Source organism: Malurus melanocephalus, unplaced genomic scaffold, assembly GCF_030028575.1.
Source record: "Malurus melanocephalus ecotype Western Australia unplaced genomic scaffold, MMel_1.1 scaffold_14, whole genome shotgun sequence".
Classification (NCBI taxonomy): domain Eukaryota; kingdom Metazoa; phylum Chordata; class Aves; order Passeriformes; family Maluridae; genus Malurus; species Malurus melanocephalus.
Genome location: NW_026623246.1, coordinates 3905012 through 3919816, shown reverse-complemented (window position 1 = coordinate 3919816; position 14805 = coordinate 3905012). Strand labels below are relative to the sequence as shown.

Genomic DNA, 14805 nt, shown 5'->3' with positions numbered 1-14805 from the left:
AAGCATTTTGATAAAGGAAGTAAAGTGATAAAGAAACTGAGAGTGCCATAAAAATCATATCCCATAAAAGGACACACTTTCTGTACTGTAAATCCAGCATGAATTCCTTTTCTCAATGAACCAAATAAATGAGAGAACACAAAGGGAATAAACTGCTTTTTGAAGAACTTTAGCTTGGAGAAAAACACAGTGTTACAGGTCTTCCTATGAAAGTTTTCAAATTTGAAAAAACTTGACTGGGAAATATAATTTACTATAAAATCTATAAATATTGGTTACCAGGGCAGAAAAAAACTGTATCTCCAGTTTTTTTGGAATAAAGGTTTTACCTTCTTGCAATACATATCAAGATCAAAAATGAGTTTCCACATTACACTGCTAAATAAGCAAGATGTTCTGAGTAAGACTAGAAATYTAAGCCCTCCCACCTCCAGCTCTTCTATTTGCTCTCTTCTGTCATTAATAAAGTGCTTCAAACCCAGTTTCCTTTGTAGACACAAACAGATCATCCATCTCCCTGAGTAAGACTAGGTGTCATCACTTTTCCCTTCTTTGTGAAATAATAAAAGTCATACTGCAGAAAAAAAATTCTTTTAAACCTTTTTCAGGCGGGAATAAAAACTGTGACCTTGGATGCCATGTGTGTGAAATCAAAGTACAGTTTCRAGTTACAAAGGTCTATAATCTACATTACTTTTTCTTGTGGATTTAGGATGGAGTGACAGCAATTTCTATTTTATATTGAAAGGATTCTGCTTCTTGTTCATATTKAAATATAAACTCTATGAAGACTGCAATTAGAATACTACTACTTTTATTTCCTGACAGAATGGCAACTTACCCTCATTTTACACCATGCAGATTAAATGGCTACTTTTAAATGCAGTTCTAAGGAGGACTGCCACAAAAACTAAGTTAAAAAGAGGCAGCGTTCCTGCAGCCCATTGCTCAACAGATCAGTGAAAGTAGATAGTAATCTTATATTATCCTCCACATTTGTTTGCATTCTGAAAGCATATAAGCCTTTCCAAATACACTTGATCTGTTTAGTTTTTATAGAAGAAATAGTCACAGCTGCCTTGTTAGGACCCACGAAGAAGAGTTTTACTTGCAAGACTGAAAGATTCTGTGCCTGCACTGATGTCTATTTTCTCTTTATTTTTCTCTATTTAATCTTTCTCACACTTGCTAATAATTTCAAATCATTATTTCAAATAAAGCTCCACAATACAGTGGAGCACATTTAGACTCTAAGAGACTGTGATTTACCACTTTGACAGCTCAACATTTTTAGCTTGTATACAGCACCCAGCCCAAAATGAACAACAAAAATGTTTTGAGCCTTCTTATTTTCAAAACAAATGCTTTATGTACAAGAATCTGTCATTTAGAAACAGCACACACACACACACATACACACATATACCCCCTATTATACAATAATTGATGTTTGGGGTTTATTAAAAGCACAACGATTGAAATGCATTTGATTATTTCTTTTGCAGCATGAAATAACCAGTTACCTTTCAGGAAAGGAGCCCTCCGTGGCACAAGCCCTCCTGTGATTTCCACCTGCTCTTGCTGATGTTGTTTAACCAGGTTTCCTTCGCTGCCAGCCCTCAAAATCTTTTCACCTAGCCTAATTTTTCGTGATCGGCTGTTTAAATCTTCTTTCCTAGACAAAGGCGATTTAGGAGCCGTGTTAGCTGACACAGGTCGAGCCAAGCGAGAGGGTTTGGACATCCTGCCTGTGCAGGAATGTACCTGCTCCGAAAGCAATTTCTAAAAAAAATCCTTTGCAGCTCACTTTCCAGCACAGAGGCTGGGGAGTTTGTGTGTGCAGCGCAGCTGGATGTGAAATGCTGTGCTGCCAGCCCGAGCAGYTTTAAACACCAAGCGTTGGGTGGTCACGCAGTTTCCCAGACCTGTGGAATGCAAATGCGTGCTGGGGTAAAACAGATGACTCTGTCCCAGTGCTGAGCCCCAGCCACGCTGTGGGGAGCAGATGCTCTTCCAGGGACTGTCTGGAGCTCCTGGTGTGCACTGAAGAGCGCCCTGGCACCAGGGGAACGCTCCACCTACGCAGGTACAGCGTGAGAAACCATCCAGGAATGGGGTTACCTCTGTGTGTGGGACCCTCCTGCATTCCTCTCCCAACCCTGTCTCTCAAACAAACACTTTCTTGTTTCAGCAGATTTCTTCACAGTGCGCCAAAACCGCACTGCTTCAGTGCTATATGGTAAATGCCCGATGTCAAGAACACATTTGTCTTTGAGTTAAGCACAGTGCCAGCTTAAATTGGATTAAATGATGCATATTCTCCTAGCACTGTATTATCTGAGTCACCAAAAGAAAGGAAGGATTGACAGCAAATATCATCTCTCTTTGAAAAATGGCCCAAATCCCTTATTATTAACTGGCATTGTTTAGGAAGCAACGCTGCACAGAATATTGCCTGTTATCCTTTCCTGTTTCACTGGTACATATATATCTAGAAAACCCCTGGCTTCTTGCACTGTACAGAYAATCACGTTCTTTACTGACTCTCTAAAGAAAAAATTCCTGACCTCAGGCTACATTATTTCAAATCTCAGTTCCTGGGTGCTCTTCTTTGAAAACGCCCAGGCAAATCCTGCCTAACTTTCCCTGCCAGCTCTGTGCTTATGAATGCTGCCAAGATGAAGAACATTTGGTCACATGAAAAGAAAATTCCATTCACCATAATTTTGGAAACAACTTCTAAAGAAAAACAACACAGTGCAAACAAAAGAAAACATCACAGCTACAGTTACAGTAAAATCTTTGTGCTGAATTTTAAAATGTATTTCCCACTATCCYAGGCAAACAGAATTTTGCATCTATAATAGAATATGAGGGACYATTTTATTTCAGAACTAGAATGAACATAAGCAAATCAATATTACATTAGCTAAAGCACTAAYAGATATTTAGGAGAAATGCTTAACWAGCAAAAAGAAAGCAAAACATCACTAAATTATTATGGCCATTCCTTTTTTTCTGAGATGGCGATTGTGCAATGAATAAAATAGYTTTGCAAGTTATTGCCATGCTTTTTCCAAGACTCCCACGTTAAATAGGTAATTGTTTATGCTTTCTCTATAAAGCATGGTGTCTATTGCTTTGTTGCCCCATCAAGAATGGGCCAGATTAAGTGCAGTACAATGAGCCTTGCCATGATATTATTCTGCAAATTATATTATCAATACAGAAGTGACTCTGAGTGGGAAGGGAGTGACCTCACAAGCATGAGAGTAATGGGGCTCATTAGCAGTGCTCAGACACAGCAGCTTGTGCAGAAGATGATAAAGAAAAGAAAAAGGGGTGAAATAAGATAATGGAGAGTTAACCACTTAACTGGAGTGAGGACTGAGTGAAGAAGGAAGAGACAATGTGAAAGCCAATATGTATCTGAGAGCTCAGTTGTACTGAACCTAAGAAATACTGTCATTCCCTCTCAAGATCTTGGACTGTTTGACCAATAGTAATTTTTAATACCTTCCATTATAATTTCTCATTGTGTAAGCAGACACAAATGCTGAATTCTCAAGAAGAGTTCTTAAACAGAGACAATAATTCCTGACACTACAAAGATATATTTTAATTCTGCCAAACACAGAAAAATTGTGATATAAAATCCAGTCCTGAGTGACAACAAAAATAGTATTTCAGTTTTTGAATCACTACTGCTAAAGCAAAATCGGACTGAGACTGCTGTACATTACATATTCATGCAAACGAAGCACACTTATCTCAGGTTCCTCATGGAAAGAATGGCCTCACCTGTGAAGGAGGATGTAACTAGATGGTCATTGTACCTGTAAACTTAAAACCATTTAATTTCTAAGCAAGGCAAGGACATAGTAAATTCAAGATTTTTCTAAGGCTCTCTCTAGCAACATAGCAAAAAAGATGACGAAAGGGAGATCTATCCATCAGCTTTTGACAGAAAGGCCCTAAGTTGTCCATTTGGATGCCAGTGTGACACTTCTGCACTGAAAGAGAGCAGCAACATCRTGGTTTTGACAAAAGTGAAGCAATTTGCCCCAAAGCAGAGACACAGCCCTGCAGAAAAGGGATGAGTCAAACATGTTCCTCAAACACGGGAAATTCCTGAAACATTCCAGTCAAAGATGACCTTTTCCAGTAATATCTCAGTGCCTGTGTCAYGTGAGGAGAGGCTGAGAGAGCTCTGCCTGCCCAGCTTGGAGGAGGATCTTATCCATGAGCATGGACATCTGATGTGGGGATGAAAGGGGATGGAGCTGGGCTGYTCTCAGTGGTGCCCAGCAACAGGACAAGAGGCAACAAGCACAAACTGAAACATAAGAGGAAAAAAGAACTTAAGAAAAGGCTTTTTATRCAGTGAAGGTGGTCAAACACTGGCACAAGTTGACCAGGGAGGTCAGAAAGTCTCCATTTCCGGAGAGAAGCAACACCCAACCAGACACAGCCCTGACCTGCCTGCTGTAGCTGAGTCTGCCTGAGCTGGGGGTTGGATTAGGCAATCTCCAGAAGTGCCTTCCCACCTGAGTTTTGTCATTCTGTGTTATCAAACTTATTCAGAGGCTTTTTATAAACTGGAAGTGTCAACATCTTAGAATCTGTCCMACAGTACATGTACTACCTTACTCCAAAGTCACAGCAATTAAACTATCCCATGGCTGACTGCCATTTCTGGGAGGATTTGCTTCCATTCTGGTCATTCACCTCTTTTAGCCTCTTGCAGTCTGTGGAACAGTGCTCCCAATAAATGTCTTGTTTGTTTGTTTTAAAGGCTCTGAGATGTGAAGTGGTGATTCCAACTGTGAGCATCAAAGCCCTTAAAAAAAAAATCTATCTCCCTAACAACCAAAACACCTAAAATCTCCACCGTAAATCACCCAAAACCCTGAAATAAACCATTCCAGAACATAAGCTGAGGCTGCTCGGCTGATTGTGTTTCAGGTTGGATGCAGAAACCGCAAATCGGTGCACTTGGGATGGAGCAGCATGAGAGGGCAGYCCAGGGCTCTGCCAGCCCCCTGTCACCCTGATCCCAATTTCACAGCTCCCCCCTCCCCATTCCCGCTGCCCTGGAGGCCTGGGCTCCTCCCGACTGTGGGGCAGGTCCCTTCCTGCCAACCCCACCCTCCCTCTCCACCGCGGGTTCTTAATGAAGCTCCCCAGGGAGTGAGTCTTTCATCAGCTCTCAGGCTTTTCAAAACYCCAAGCTACTCTTTTGAACTACTTTAAAAAAAACCCAAAACAAACCCACAAAACCAAAAATAAACAAACAAAAAGTTCAAGAAAAACCCAGCCCCTTTTCTCTCAGATTTCAGATAGCCAGCTTCAGCTAGGTAGAAACATCATATTGATGTAACATACCATTAAGCAAGAAGCAGTTCAGTTTGTCAGGTTTTYGTAAAGTGCTGTAGGAAGTTTTCTAGTGCTTTGGGTCAATGAATAAACTCTGTCACAGCCTCATATAGCAGAAATTAATATTAAGGACCAACAGTGCAGTTTATGCTTTTGAATAATCACATATATGTAAACAAGTRATATTTTTAGAAAACCATACACTTTCCATACACTATTTAAAACATTGTCCTTTTAATTTCAAAACTAACCTCTCCTTTTCCTGCCTAGAAAATAAATTACTACTGAAATCTGACAACAAGAATTTGTTAAGAGTTAGCTAACAGAAGGCATTTTTACCATAGCATATTAGATAGGTTATGATACCACTATTAACTTAAGCAATGTTTGTGCYCTCTGGGATAAAAGAAACATGACTATAGATGTTATTAATCCAAACAAAGCATTTGCAAAGCTTGAAATTTCCTTATTTGGGCAACCATGAAGTTCTAGTTTACATTTGCACATAAAGAGCTGGGCAGGGGAGAGGATCCTTCGCATATGAACCAGGAAAAATTGGGAGTTGATGCTGTACAGTTCAAGATGTGGTGCTCTCTCAGTCTCACCAAATCCTTTCCCAAATTTTGGCCTGCAAGTATCTAAAGAGAGAAAGGCATGTGTGCCCAAATATTCCAACTTCAGCAGACTCTTTCTAAACTATTGACAGCCAACAACTGCTACGCCAGTAAATGGAAGTTGCAGGTGCAGAAGTTAAAACTGCAAATTAATGAAGTCTTCTCTTTACAAAATTACGCAAGTAACCAGATGGCAAAACATTTTCAGCATGAAATGAGAAATAAATGTATAAGCACCAAAAGAACAAGATCAGTGATGAAAACAATTTCAGATGCAAGTCACAGATAGGTATGTAATGTAATAATAATAAAAAAAAAAAGCTTGGTGCTTCAGAGAGCTACATTTTCTAGTAACTGAAGCATGCAAAATTAGTGACAAGTTAATTTTGCAGATGTTAAAGCTTTCTTAGAACTATGTACCAGTGCTTTATTTCTCCATATATGGTTTCTAAAATAGTTGCATAATACAGAATATGCTTCACATGCAATACATTGAGACCCATTTTAAAAACATTTCACACTGAAGACATTCTTGCTGGGAAAAGAAACCATGCTAAAGGAACCTGGTCAYTCATTCAAAGACAAGTAAACCCTTCCAACAGAAAGCAAGCAGTAATTATGGCAAGTGCTGTTACTCTTGAATATGGTCTTAAAAAGGAAAGTCTGTTAAGGGTCATGCTATAATATAGCTGCCTAGAAGATGCTATAATTAAAGCAGAGTTGTCATTTATATCAGGAAATCCTTTTCCAGAGATTTACTACTCAGCCATAAAAATTTAATCTCAGTTCCAAGTCTTTAAAAAAAAAACCTAAATCAGAAAAAACCCTTAATGTCTACTTTATTTCCTTTTGGTGAAAATTTAGAAAATTAAACCATAGCGAAAACTTTCTGAAAGATAGAAGCATTTACAGCAGTAGAATCTAAATACCTTATYCTGCCACAAAACCAGAAATACCACCAATAAGGGCAAAGTTAATTTTATTATTTAATCGAAAACTGCATCTTATATTTGGCTTTTGTTCAATGACCTTCAAAGTTCTGCCTTGCCTGAGCACACAGGTCTGTGGCCTACTATTAAAGCACTCAAAAATAAATAATGTAAATGTTGAACTATATCAAGGTTATAGTTTTTCTAAACCAGCATAGGTACATCAYGACCATCCCTCACCTGGTGTTGTTCTGTCCTCAGGATGCCTTTTGACAACTGCACTTGGTTCCCTTCCCCAGCTGAAGGGTTACAGGAGCCCAGGCACACTCAGGCACAGGTAACTGCATAGAGCAAAAGGTGCATTATCAGAAGGACAAAGCAGGATGGTGTTTGTGTGAAAGCACAGCCTTTAATGTTTGGAATGTTCACCAAGATTGTTGCCAAGATTTCCAATTGGTGCCAACTGTGATGGCAGCCTTGGGTGCTTTATCCTGATGAGATATGTTAATCGCTCAGCAACTCCAGACGGAACAATCAGCTGGGAGCAGCTGCCCGTGCAACTCATAACAAACACTTTTTTTTTTTTTGCAGAATGTTACCTTTTTCTATGTATCAGCCACTCACAGAAGAATACAAAATTCAAATATTTATGGCATGTTTAAATTATTGCTAAACTCTACCAAAGYGTTCTGTGATTTGGCTATTCTTGGTACTATACTATCCTACTAGTTGGATGTAATACCTAAAAGAGCTAAAATTTATACAATCTTGGTTCAAAGTTTTTTCTCTTTTTTGGTGTTTTAACCAAATCAAGTAAGAACTTGGGCTCAATATGTTCTTAAAGGAATACCCATTAGCTAAATATCACAGCAGATCATCACTATTTTTACTTCATTGTTAAATAAATACTGCTTTCCACATCTGCAGTTATTTCACATGAGGTTCCTAAAGCATTTTAAAATGTGCACAGAATTATCTTTTGTCACATTTATAGCATTAGTACTTCATTTATAAGAGAGAAAAAATTGTCCAAATTTCAAAATTTCTTCTGAAATTATACAAGTGGAACTATGACTGGCTTAGTCTTTATTGCCACTATAAAAAGGGGAGGGAGAGAAACAATTTGTAACACTACACTGACATTTTATTCTGAAKAAAATGTTAGTTTCAAATGTTAGCTGCTAATTTGTTTTAGCATAACTGCAGCCTCCTCTAGCTTTTTGCATCATCATTTTCAAATGACCACCTCTTAATAAAAGAATAACCTTTAGAAGAGCTMTAACACATCAAAAATTCAACACAGAGAGCTTAAAGTTTTACAAAAGATAAAATATGCCTGACAGAAAATCAGCCTCTTACGATGGTTTGAACGAAATCTTGGAAAGAAGAGGAAATAGGTAGGAAGCAAGAGCAGACTGGGAATGCCAGGAGACAGAAACACCATCCTTGACTGACAGAATCCTGTGCAGATGATCAAGGCACAGATAAGCGATTTTCATTGTTTCAATACTCCTCTTTCATCCTGAAGTTCTGCATCATTCACACCGGGGAAAAATCAGGTAAGAAATGTAAACACAAAATGAGCGAAAGGAGGACAACTTCAAGCATGAAGGTAATTCATGAAGTGCTTTGGTCCTCAGCCACCAAAATTCCATTGAACACCCGGGTATGGGTGCTGCAGTGGATGCTTTTGGGAGGAGGAGCAAACTACACTGAAAAGAGAACGATGAGAAGACAATGGTCATCCTCTGAACGCAGATGAGCAAAGGARCAGCTCTGTCGGGCACCTGTAGCTCTTGGCTGGACTGCCACAATCTTTTTCCACCACAGACATTGGACAAAAAGAAAAATATTCATCCGTCTATGGAACTGGGAAGGTAAACAGATATAGAACCCTTCACAGTCAGATATTACAGTGGCATTCATTTGCGGGCTTTTTAAAAAGCAAAAGTAATTAGTCAGAGRCACCATCTGAACTGCAGACATGCAGAGTGTTCCATCGATCCAGAGCAGGGTCCTTTCCTCAGGATCAGTCCTGGGAGTAATGACTTCATGAACCACAGAATATAAAATGTATTTTTGTGAGATGCAGTATTTTTCAGACACCCATTAATGAATATTTCAAGAATCTGATCAACTGTCTGTGATTTTTGTGTGGTTTTGGCCATCACAAAAAAAAAGAAAAAATACTTTTTCTCCTACATGCCATTTAAAATGTGCATAATCACAGTACTGCAATCTTTACTTACTGCAACACAGTACAACATATATGATGCACAAGGTTATTTTCTGTGTCAAAATTTCAAGTGGCTGGAGCTGATTTTGATCTCTTCTGTCACACTGTCCTTACAGCACAGTATCAAGTGCCCTATGATGCTGACTGCATGGCTTTGAGTRAACTGTCAGCAGTCTTGATCCCTTGCTATCTGAGCAACTCTGGAGAGATGAACACATTTGTAAAACAACAGTGAAAAAGCTGCAACTCCATTTATTGTGTTTCTGTAGCTRTAGAGAATAGTTCAGGCAGTCTGAGTTTACCATTACTCCTCTGAAAAGCACAGGCAGTGCATCCTCACCTGCCCAAGCCATCTGGAAAGATATTTCTTGGTTACAATCTGCCCATGCTTGTAGAGACTAAATGCTCTGAAATCTGGAGTTTTTATGCAGGTGACAATGTCCTGCTTTGCATATATGATGATTTATTCCCCTATTTACATAAATGACAACAAAAGGTCYCAATTACTAGCACTTAAGAGTGAGGATATTGCAGCACATAGCATGCTTTAGGAATGCAGCAACTGTTGTTTTCTTTATTTCTGGCAGATATTTGGGGTGGTATCCAGGTTACCCTGATGGTTCCTCCATCCTCCATCATTAGACGTTRCTCATCAGGAACAAAAAAGGGAAAATCTAATACAGTGATCAAACAGCAGACAATAGCAGATGGCAATGAAGCAAAGAAAGCTGAAGTAATAGGCTCTCCAATCAAGAAAAATCTTGAAAAGAACTAATAACCCTATCAATAAAAAATAAGGGCCTATGAAGTATGCTGTTAAGAACCCCAACCTATTTCCTGAATGGAAAACTAAACTGATGGCCATGTCAAGTACGATATATAAATGAAAAATCTTCTTTAAAAAAAGGTCAATGGCCACTTGAAAGTAGGTTAACACAAGTYAAGATAAAGAGGACACTGCATGACCAGCATTTCTGCCTAGAACCACRGAGGAAATTGGTAAAATGATGTTTTGAATGCATATTCTGTTTCCCAAGGAGAACATTATTTACTATATGCTACCAARAAGTGTTCTCTGATCTGACTGTTCTTGATGCTATATTGGTTTGCAGTAATGACTAAAAGATGTGAAAAACAGAGTCTTAGTTCAAAGTTGTTTCATTTATACTAATGCATTAATCAAATAAAGTAAAACTTAAATTTCAACATGTTGCTGTTGGAACCCAAAAGGTTAAAATAAAATTGATATAAGGATTGCTACATAAAGAGCAAACAGATGTGTACTTAAAAACACATGCAAAGAGAGACAGAAAGACAGCAGGTGAAAAGGACAGGAAAAAACAGTAACTCCCCTCTGATAAGACCTGCAGTGCTTTGAATGGGCACCAGTCTGATATCAGCAAGTCTGACCTGAATTCCTTCCACTGAAATACAACCACAAATCTACCATGTTATTATATGAACCATAAACAGAATAATTCAGAAGCTATTAAAAATTAATGTTACAAATTCTGAGAGCAAGCCTTCATGATGTCCCTCATTTTAATAGTCCTTAAAATGCCTTTCAGTGAAAAGGCCTGTAGGGGCAAAGAGTGGAATAACTTGGATCAAAAAAAATCAGGTTTCTTACCTCAATAAAAACTYGTTGAAAGGGAAAAATAGGATCTGAGCAACATCCATATTTAACATTAGAATTGAATGGACTTTTTAAATCTTAAAACAACAAGTTTATAAATGATTTACTCCCATGACAAAATGGAGTTTTGCAATTGGGAATTCAAATAACTCCCAGATAATGTATAAACATAAAGAAAACTACTGCCTTCCCCTTTAAATATAACTTTGCAGTGCTAAGAGCCATAAAACATGGTAAAAATGGATGCAGTGATCATAAAGGTAGCTTTAAGCAAGTAACACTTTCAGGTCTAAAGATGAGACCKTAATGTATATTTCACATAAAGCGACGTCTCCCACTGAATAAAATAATCCCATTCCCAGCCACGTGCCAAGAAGTATGACACACACCTTAATACTTTTGAAAGGCAGTTTCATCACAACAGGGAAAAGAAAAAGGAAAAATATTTCTTTGATTAACAATGTTTTGAAAACTTTCAGCCTGAACTTTTCCTTCCAAGATCTCCACAGTTTTCTACAGAAAAAAAAAAAAAANNAAAAAAAAAAAATAGCCATCTTCTTCCACTAGCAGTCACTACCTCTATTTTAGTCTATTTTGCGGCTAATAAGAACACAATCATGCATCCCTTAATAACAATTTAATTCAAGTTATTAAAGCCTCCTATTTGGGAGGTTCTACACTTAAAGGTAATTGCCCAGGTAATTTTAATTTGGTGGAACCTAACCACATAACAAGAGTCTGGTCCAGATTCAGAATTTAATCCTATACTTTTAAAGCAATCCATGGCTTATTATACAGTGGCTGTTACAGTCTACATCAGCCTTGGTCCCACCTCTGTCTAAGCCACCAGACTCTGCATTTAGAGTCCCTTCTTTGGTTGCTATCTTCATTTTTTCCCACCAAACATCAAGTTTTACTGTTCTAAATACACTACAAAGCCTGTCAAAAAAAGCAAKTCTTGCAGTCTGCAGCATGAGAACACCCACCAGGAGCACTGGGYGTGTGATGGTGAGGGAAGTTTGGGTCAGAGAAAAGGAGAAAGAGATTAGGATAAAAAAAGGGGGAAATTCAGCCAGCTATCATGGCTGTACCACWTTAGGCATATTTTCAAGTAGGTGAGAATATATGATGATGATTTGTTACAGATTTCTTGTGGCGTGGAAATGCAAGAGATTTGTCCATCTGCCCGCTCTCATGATTGCAGGAGCTGTCCTGAGGATTTCCTTTGTGRAGCAGCTGTGAGTCCCCTTTCCAAATGCTTGACAGAACATTAGGGAAGAGACCCTTTCACCTCTCTTTTCGTTCTGGAGCACAGCCCTGAACAAGCCTCAGGACCAGAGGAATTCAGCATAAAATTCACTTAAAACTATGCTTATGTGACACACAAATGTGATCCCCTGAAGCCTCTTTGACCACAGTTGTGATTACCATCCATTATTTCCAGAAAGTTTGTAATTGGYTAATCTTTTTATTTTGGTTACTATGAAGAGCATGAGGTCTAATTTCAACAGGGTGCTAATGGAGTCATGCAATCTGCAAAGCACAAATCTCAGATGTGTTCTGTGAGAGGTTAAAAACACCACACCCTGAGATCTTATTTAGGACMCTTTTCTTTATAGCTAATATTACTCATTAATCGAAATGTGTTATTTCACCAATGATTCACGTGACTCTAGTAAAATCATAAACGTACCAGTTGGATTTTGGGGAACTGTGTGGTTTTACTMATTTCTAAAAAATATATGCTATTGATGTGAAAAAAATCCACTTTCCTAGGAATACAAATGATGGAGTGACTGGCTGGAGTGATGGTGTACTTCAGGGTGATTTGTTCAGTAAAAACAGCAGGTGCAGCTGGTGTTTTCCAGCCATAAATCTTTCCATTTTCAAGCTAATAGTAGGTTGCCAAGTCAGTGTGTACCTCTATAGCTTATGCTGCATAGAAGGAATTTTTTAAAGRTGCATAATTGCCACAGAAGGTTAATTTTAGATGAATGAAGAATTTAAAGAACAGTTAATTAAACYATCAGAAGTGATCTTTTATTAATTTAGGTGGGAAATGCCCATTCCATTTACAGAATAACAATTAGGATAAAAGATAAATCAATATGTTTGCATTTGTCAATTACTGTTACTCACCAAGCAGAATTTGGAAACTTTGATAAAGAATCTTCAATTCCTTCAGCCCTTAATTACAACTCATTAAATTTTCATTAACTTCAAGCTTAGTAAAAAGCAATAGAAATCTTTGATGGTACCAGAGTTGRCAGCACCCCTTCTTAGATGCCAGAGATGTTTTTTTGTTTTGTGGAAATTACTTGTGTTTAGCCAGTTATGTCATTGCTATATCASAGCAACACATCAAGAAATGATACAAAAATATCCTATGTCTCTTCATTTAAATTCATTCTACGTACACTTTAAAGATTTGAAGCAACTTTCAAGATCATATGTAACACCACTCAGACTCTTAAAAAAGGGACAGTGAATCGTGAAAGATATGTGGAGGTTATTTGGGAATGCCTGCACTGCAAAAGTGCAGCCAGCCTCTACCATCACAGCTGCAAAAGGCTTTGGGACCTGGCAGTGGAGAGACCTTGCAGGAAACTGGGATGCTAAAGGCACAGAGGAGAAGAAATTAATTTGAATCCCCCACAAAGAGCAGAGCACCAAGACTGGAGTAGTGGGAAATCCTTCCCCTAAGAAAACTCCTACTGACACCGGGGCAGATGCAAGGGCAGACCAAGCTGCTCAGGGCTCGAAAGCCYCCATGGATGGAGCCTGTGAAACCTCCCAGGGCAACCTGTGCTGCTGCTTCACCCTCCTCAGGGTGCAAAAGGTTTTCCCAATATCCATTCTGAATCTCCCTCACTCCAATTTCTCCCTGCTGTCCCTGGCCCCTCAGCACACACTGTGGCCAGCAGCAGTCGCCTCCTTGCTGTGGCCTGAAGGGCTGCAAGGTGCCCCAAAGTGCCCCAAAGTGCCCCAAGGAGCCCCACCTGAGCCAGCCCGATTCCTGCAGCCTTTCCACCCTGCAGGGCAGCTGCTGCAGCCCCAGCACCTTTGTGCCCCTCTGGTTYAGGGTGTGAGCCTGTGCTGGGGGCACCGAGCTGAGCAGTGCAAGGGTGAGGTTTRAGCAGGGGACACGGATTGCTCTTCTCAACCTCTTGGCTGTGCCCCTGTCCAGGGCATCCAGGACACTGCTGTCCCTGCATACAGACAAACCACTTGTTCATTTGGACATTTGACTCACTTATGATTGTGATTTTTTTTTTTCTTTTCACCTGAAGGTGACACAAGAAATAAGCATTTAATGGAGCTAGCACAATTATCAGCACAAAAGTTGTAGGAAAGACATGGAGAGAGGATGAGCAACTGAGCACTGCCCAGAACCAGCTCTTTACACGTTATTTTCAGAGGTATTTCAAAACTAGAGCATGAACTTAAGCATGTGAACAAAGAAGAAGTGAATTTCTTCTTTGCCCTAAAAAAACCCCATAAATCCTCTTAGAAAGAGAACAACTATCTGGTACCCATTTTTGGTACATTGGTTGGAGATTACTGCTTTCCTTCTTTGCTCCAGCACCTGATATAACTGTGTTAGATGAGAGTCTTATGCGTAGTCTAATGGAGTGAATCACAGTTTAAAAAAATAACTTCAACATTTTATAAACTCCATATAAAATAAAATTATACATAAAYTAATTTTACATGACAGTGTTTGTATTTTTTCTAAAATAAGATTTTTTTCCATTGCATAATTAGGGTAATTTCAAAAAGATTTTCAAAGGAGACCTTAACTATTAGAGGAAGTGTCCTATTACACAGATTCTTCTGGGTTTAGATACCAGATGACAAACAGATCTGTGTGTTTGTGGCTTTAACTTTATCAGAGGATGAGGTAGGTTTTTAGGCTGATGATGTGATTTGAACTGTTCCAGCTTTCTTTTTTTATGCMCTTGTTTTTGAGTGTGAGACAAAAATTGCTATTGAGAAGGAAATAGCTATCACCCA

At 38.9% G+C, this 14805-nt stretch overlaps 1 protein-coding gene across 8 annotated transcripts in view; it reads right to left on the bottom strand.

Moving 5' to 3' along the window:
- The window catches only part of KIAA1217 (KIAA1217 ortholog), a 332780-nt gene that overhangs the window by 228655 nt on the left and 89320 nt on the right, over window positions 1–14805 (bottom strand). For 3 of the 8 annotated variants that reach the window (XM_057383827.1, XM_057383841.1, XM_057383866.1), the window contains exon 1: window positions 1524–1999. The exons of 1 other annotated variant lie outside the window; for it this stretch is intronic. In XM_057383827.1, the coding sequence (XP_057239810.1) occupies window positions 1524–1743 (220 nt within the window). In that variant the 5' untranslated portion in view covers window positions 1744–1999. Of the gene's footprint in view, window positions 1–1523; window positions 2006–7159; window positions 7203–14805 lie in introns of those variants that run through there. 4 more of the 8 variants (XM_057383895.1, XM_057383937.1, XM_057383945.1 and 1 more) reach the window with 4 other exon arrangements.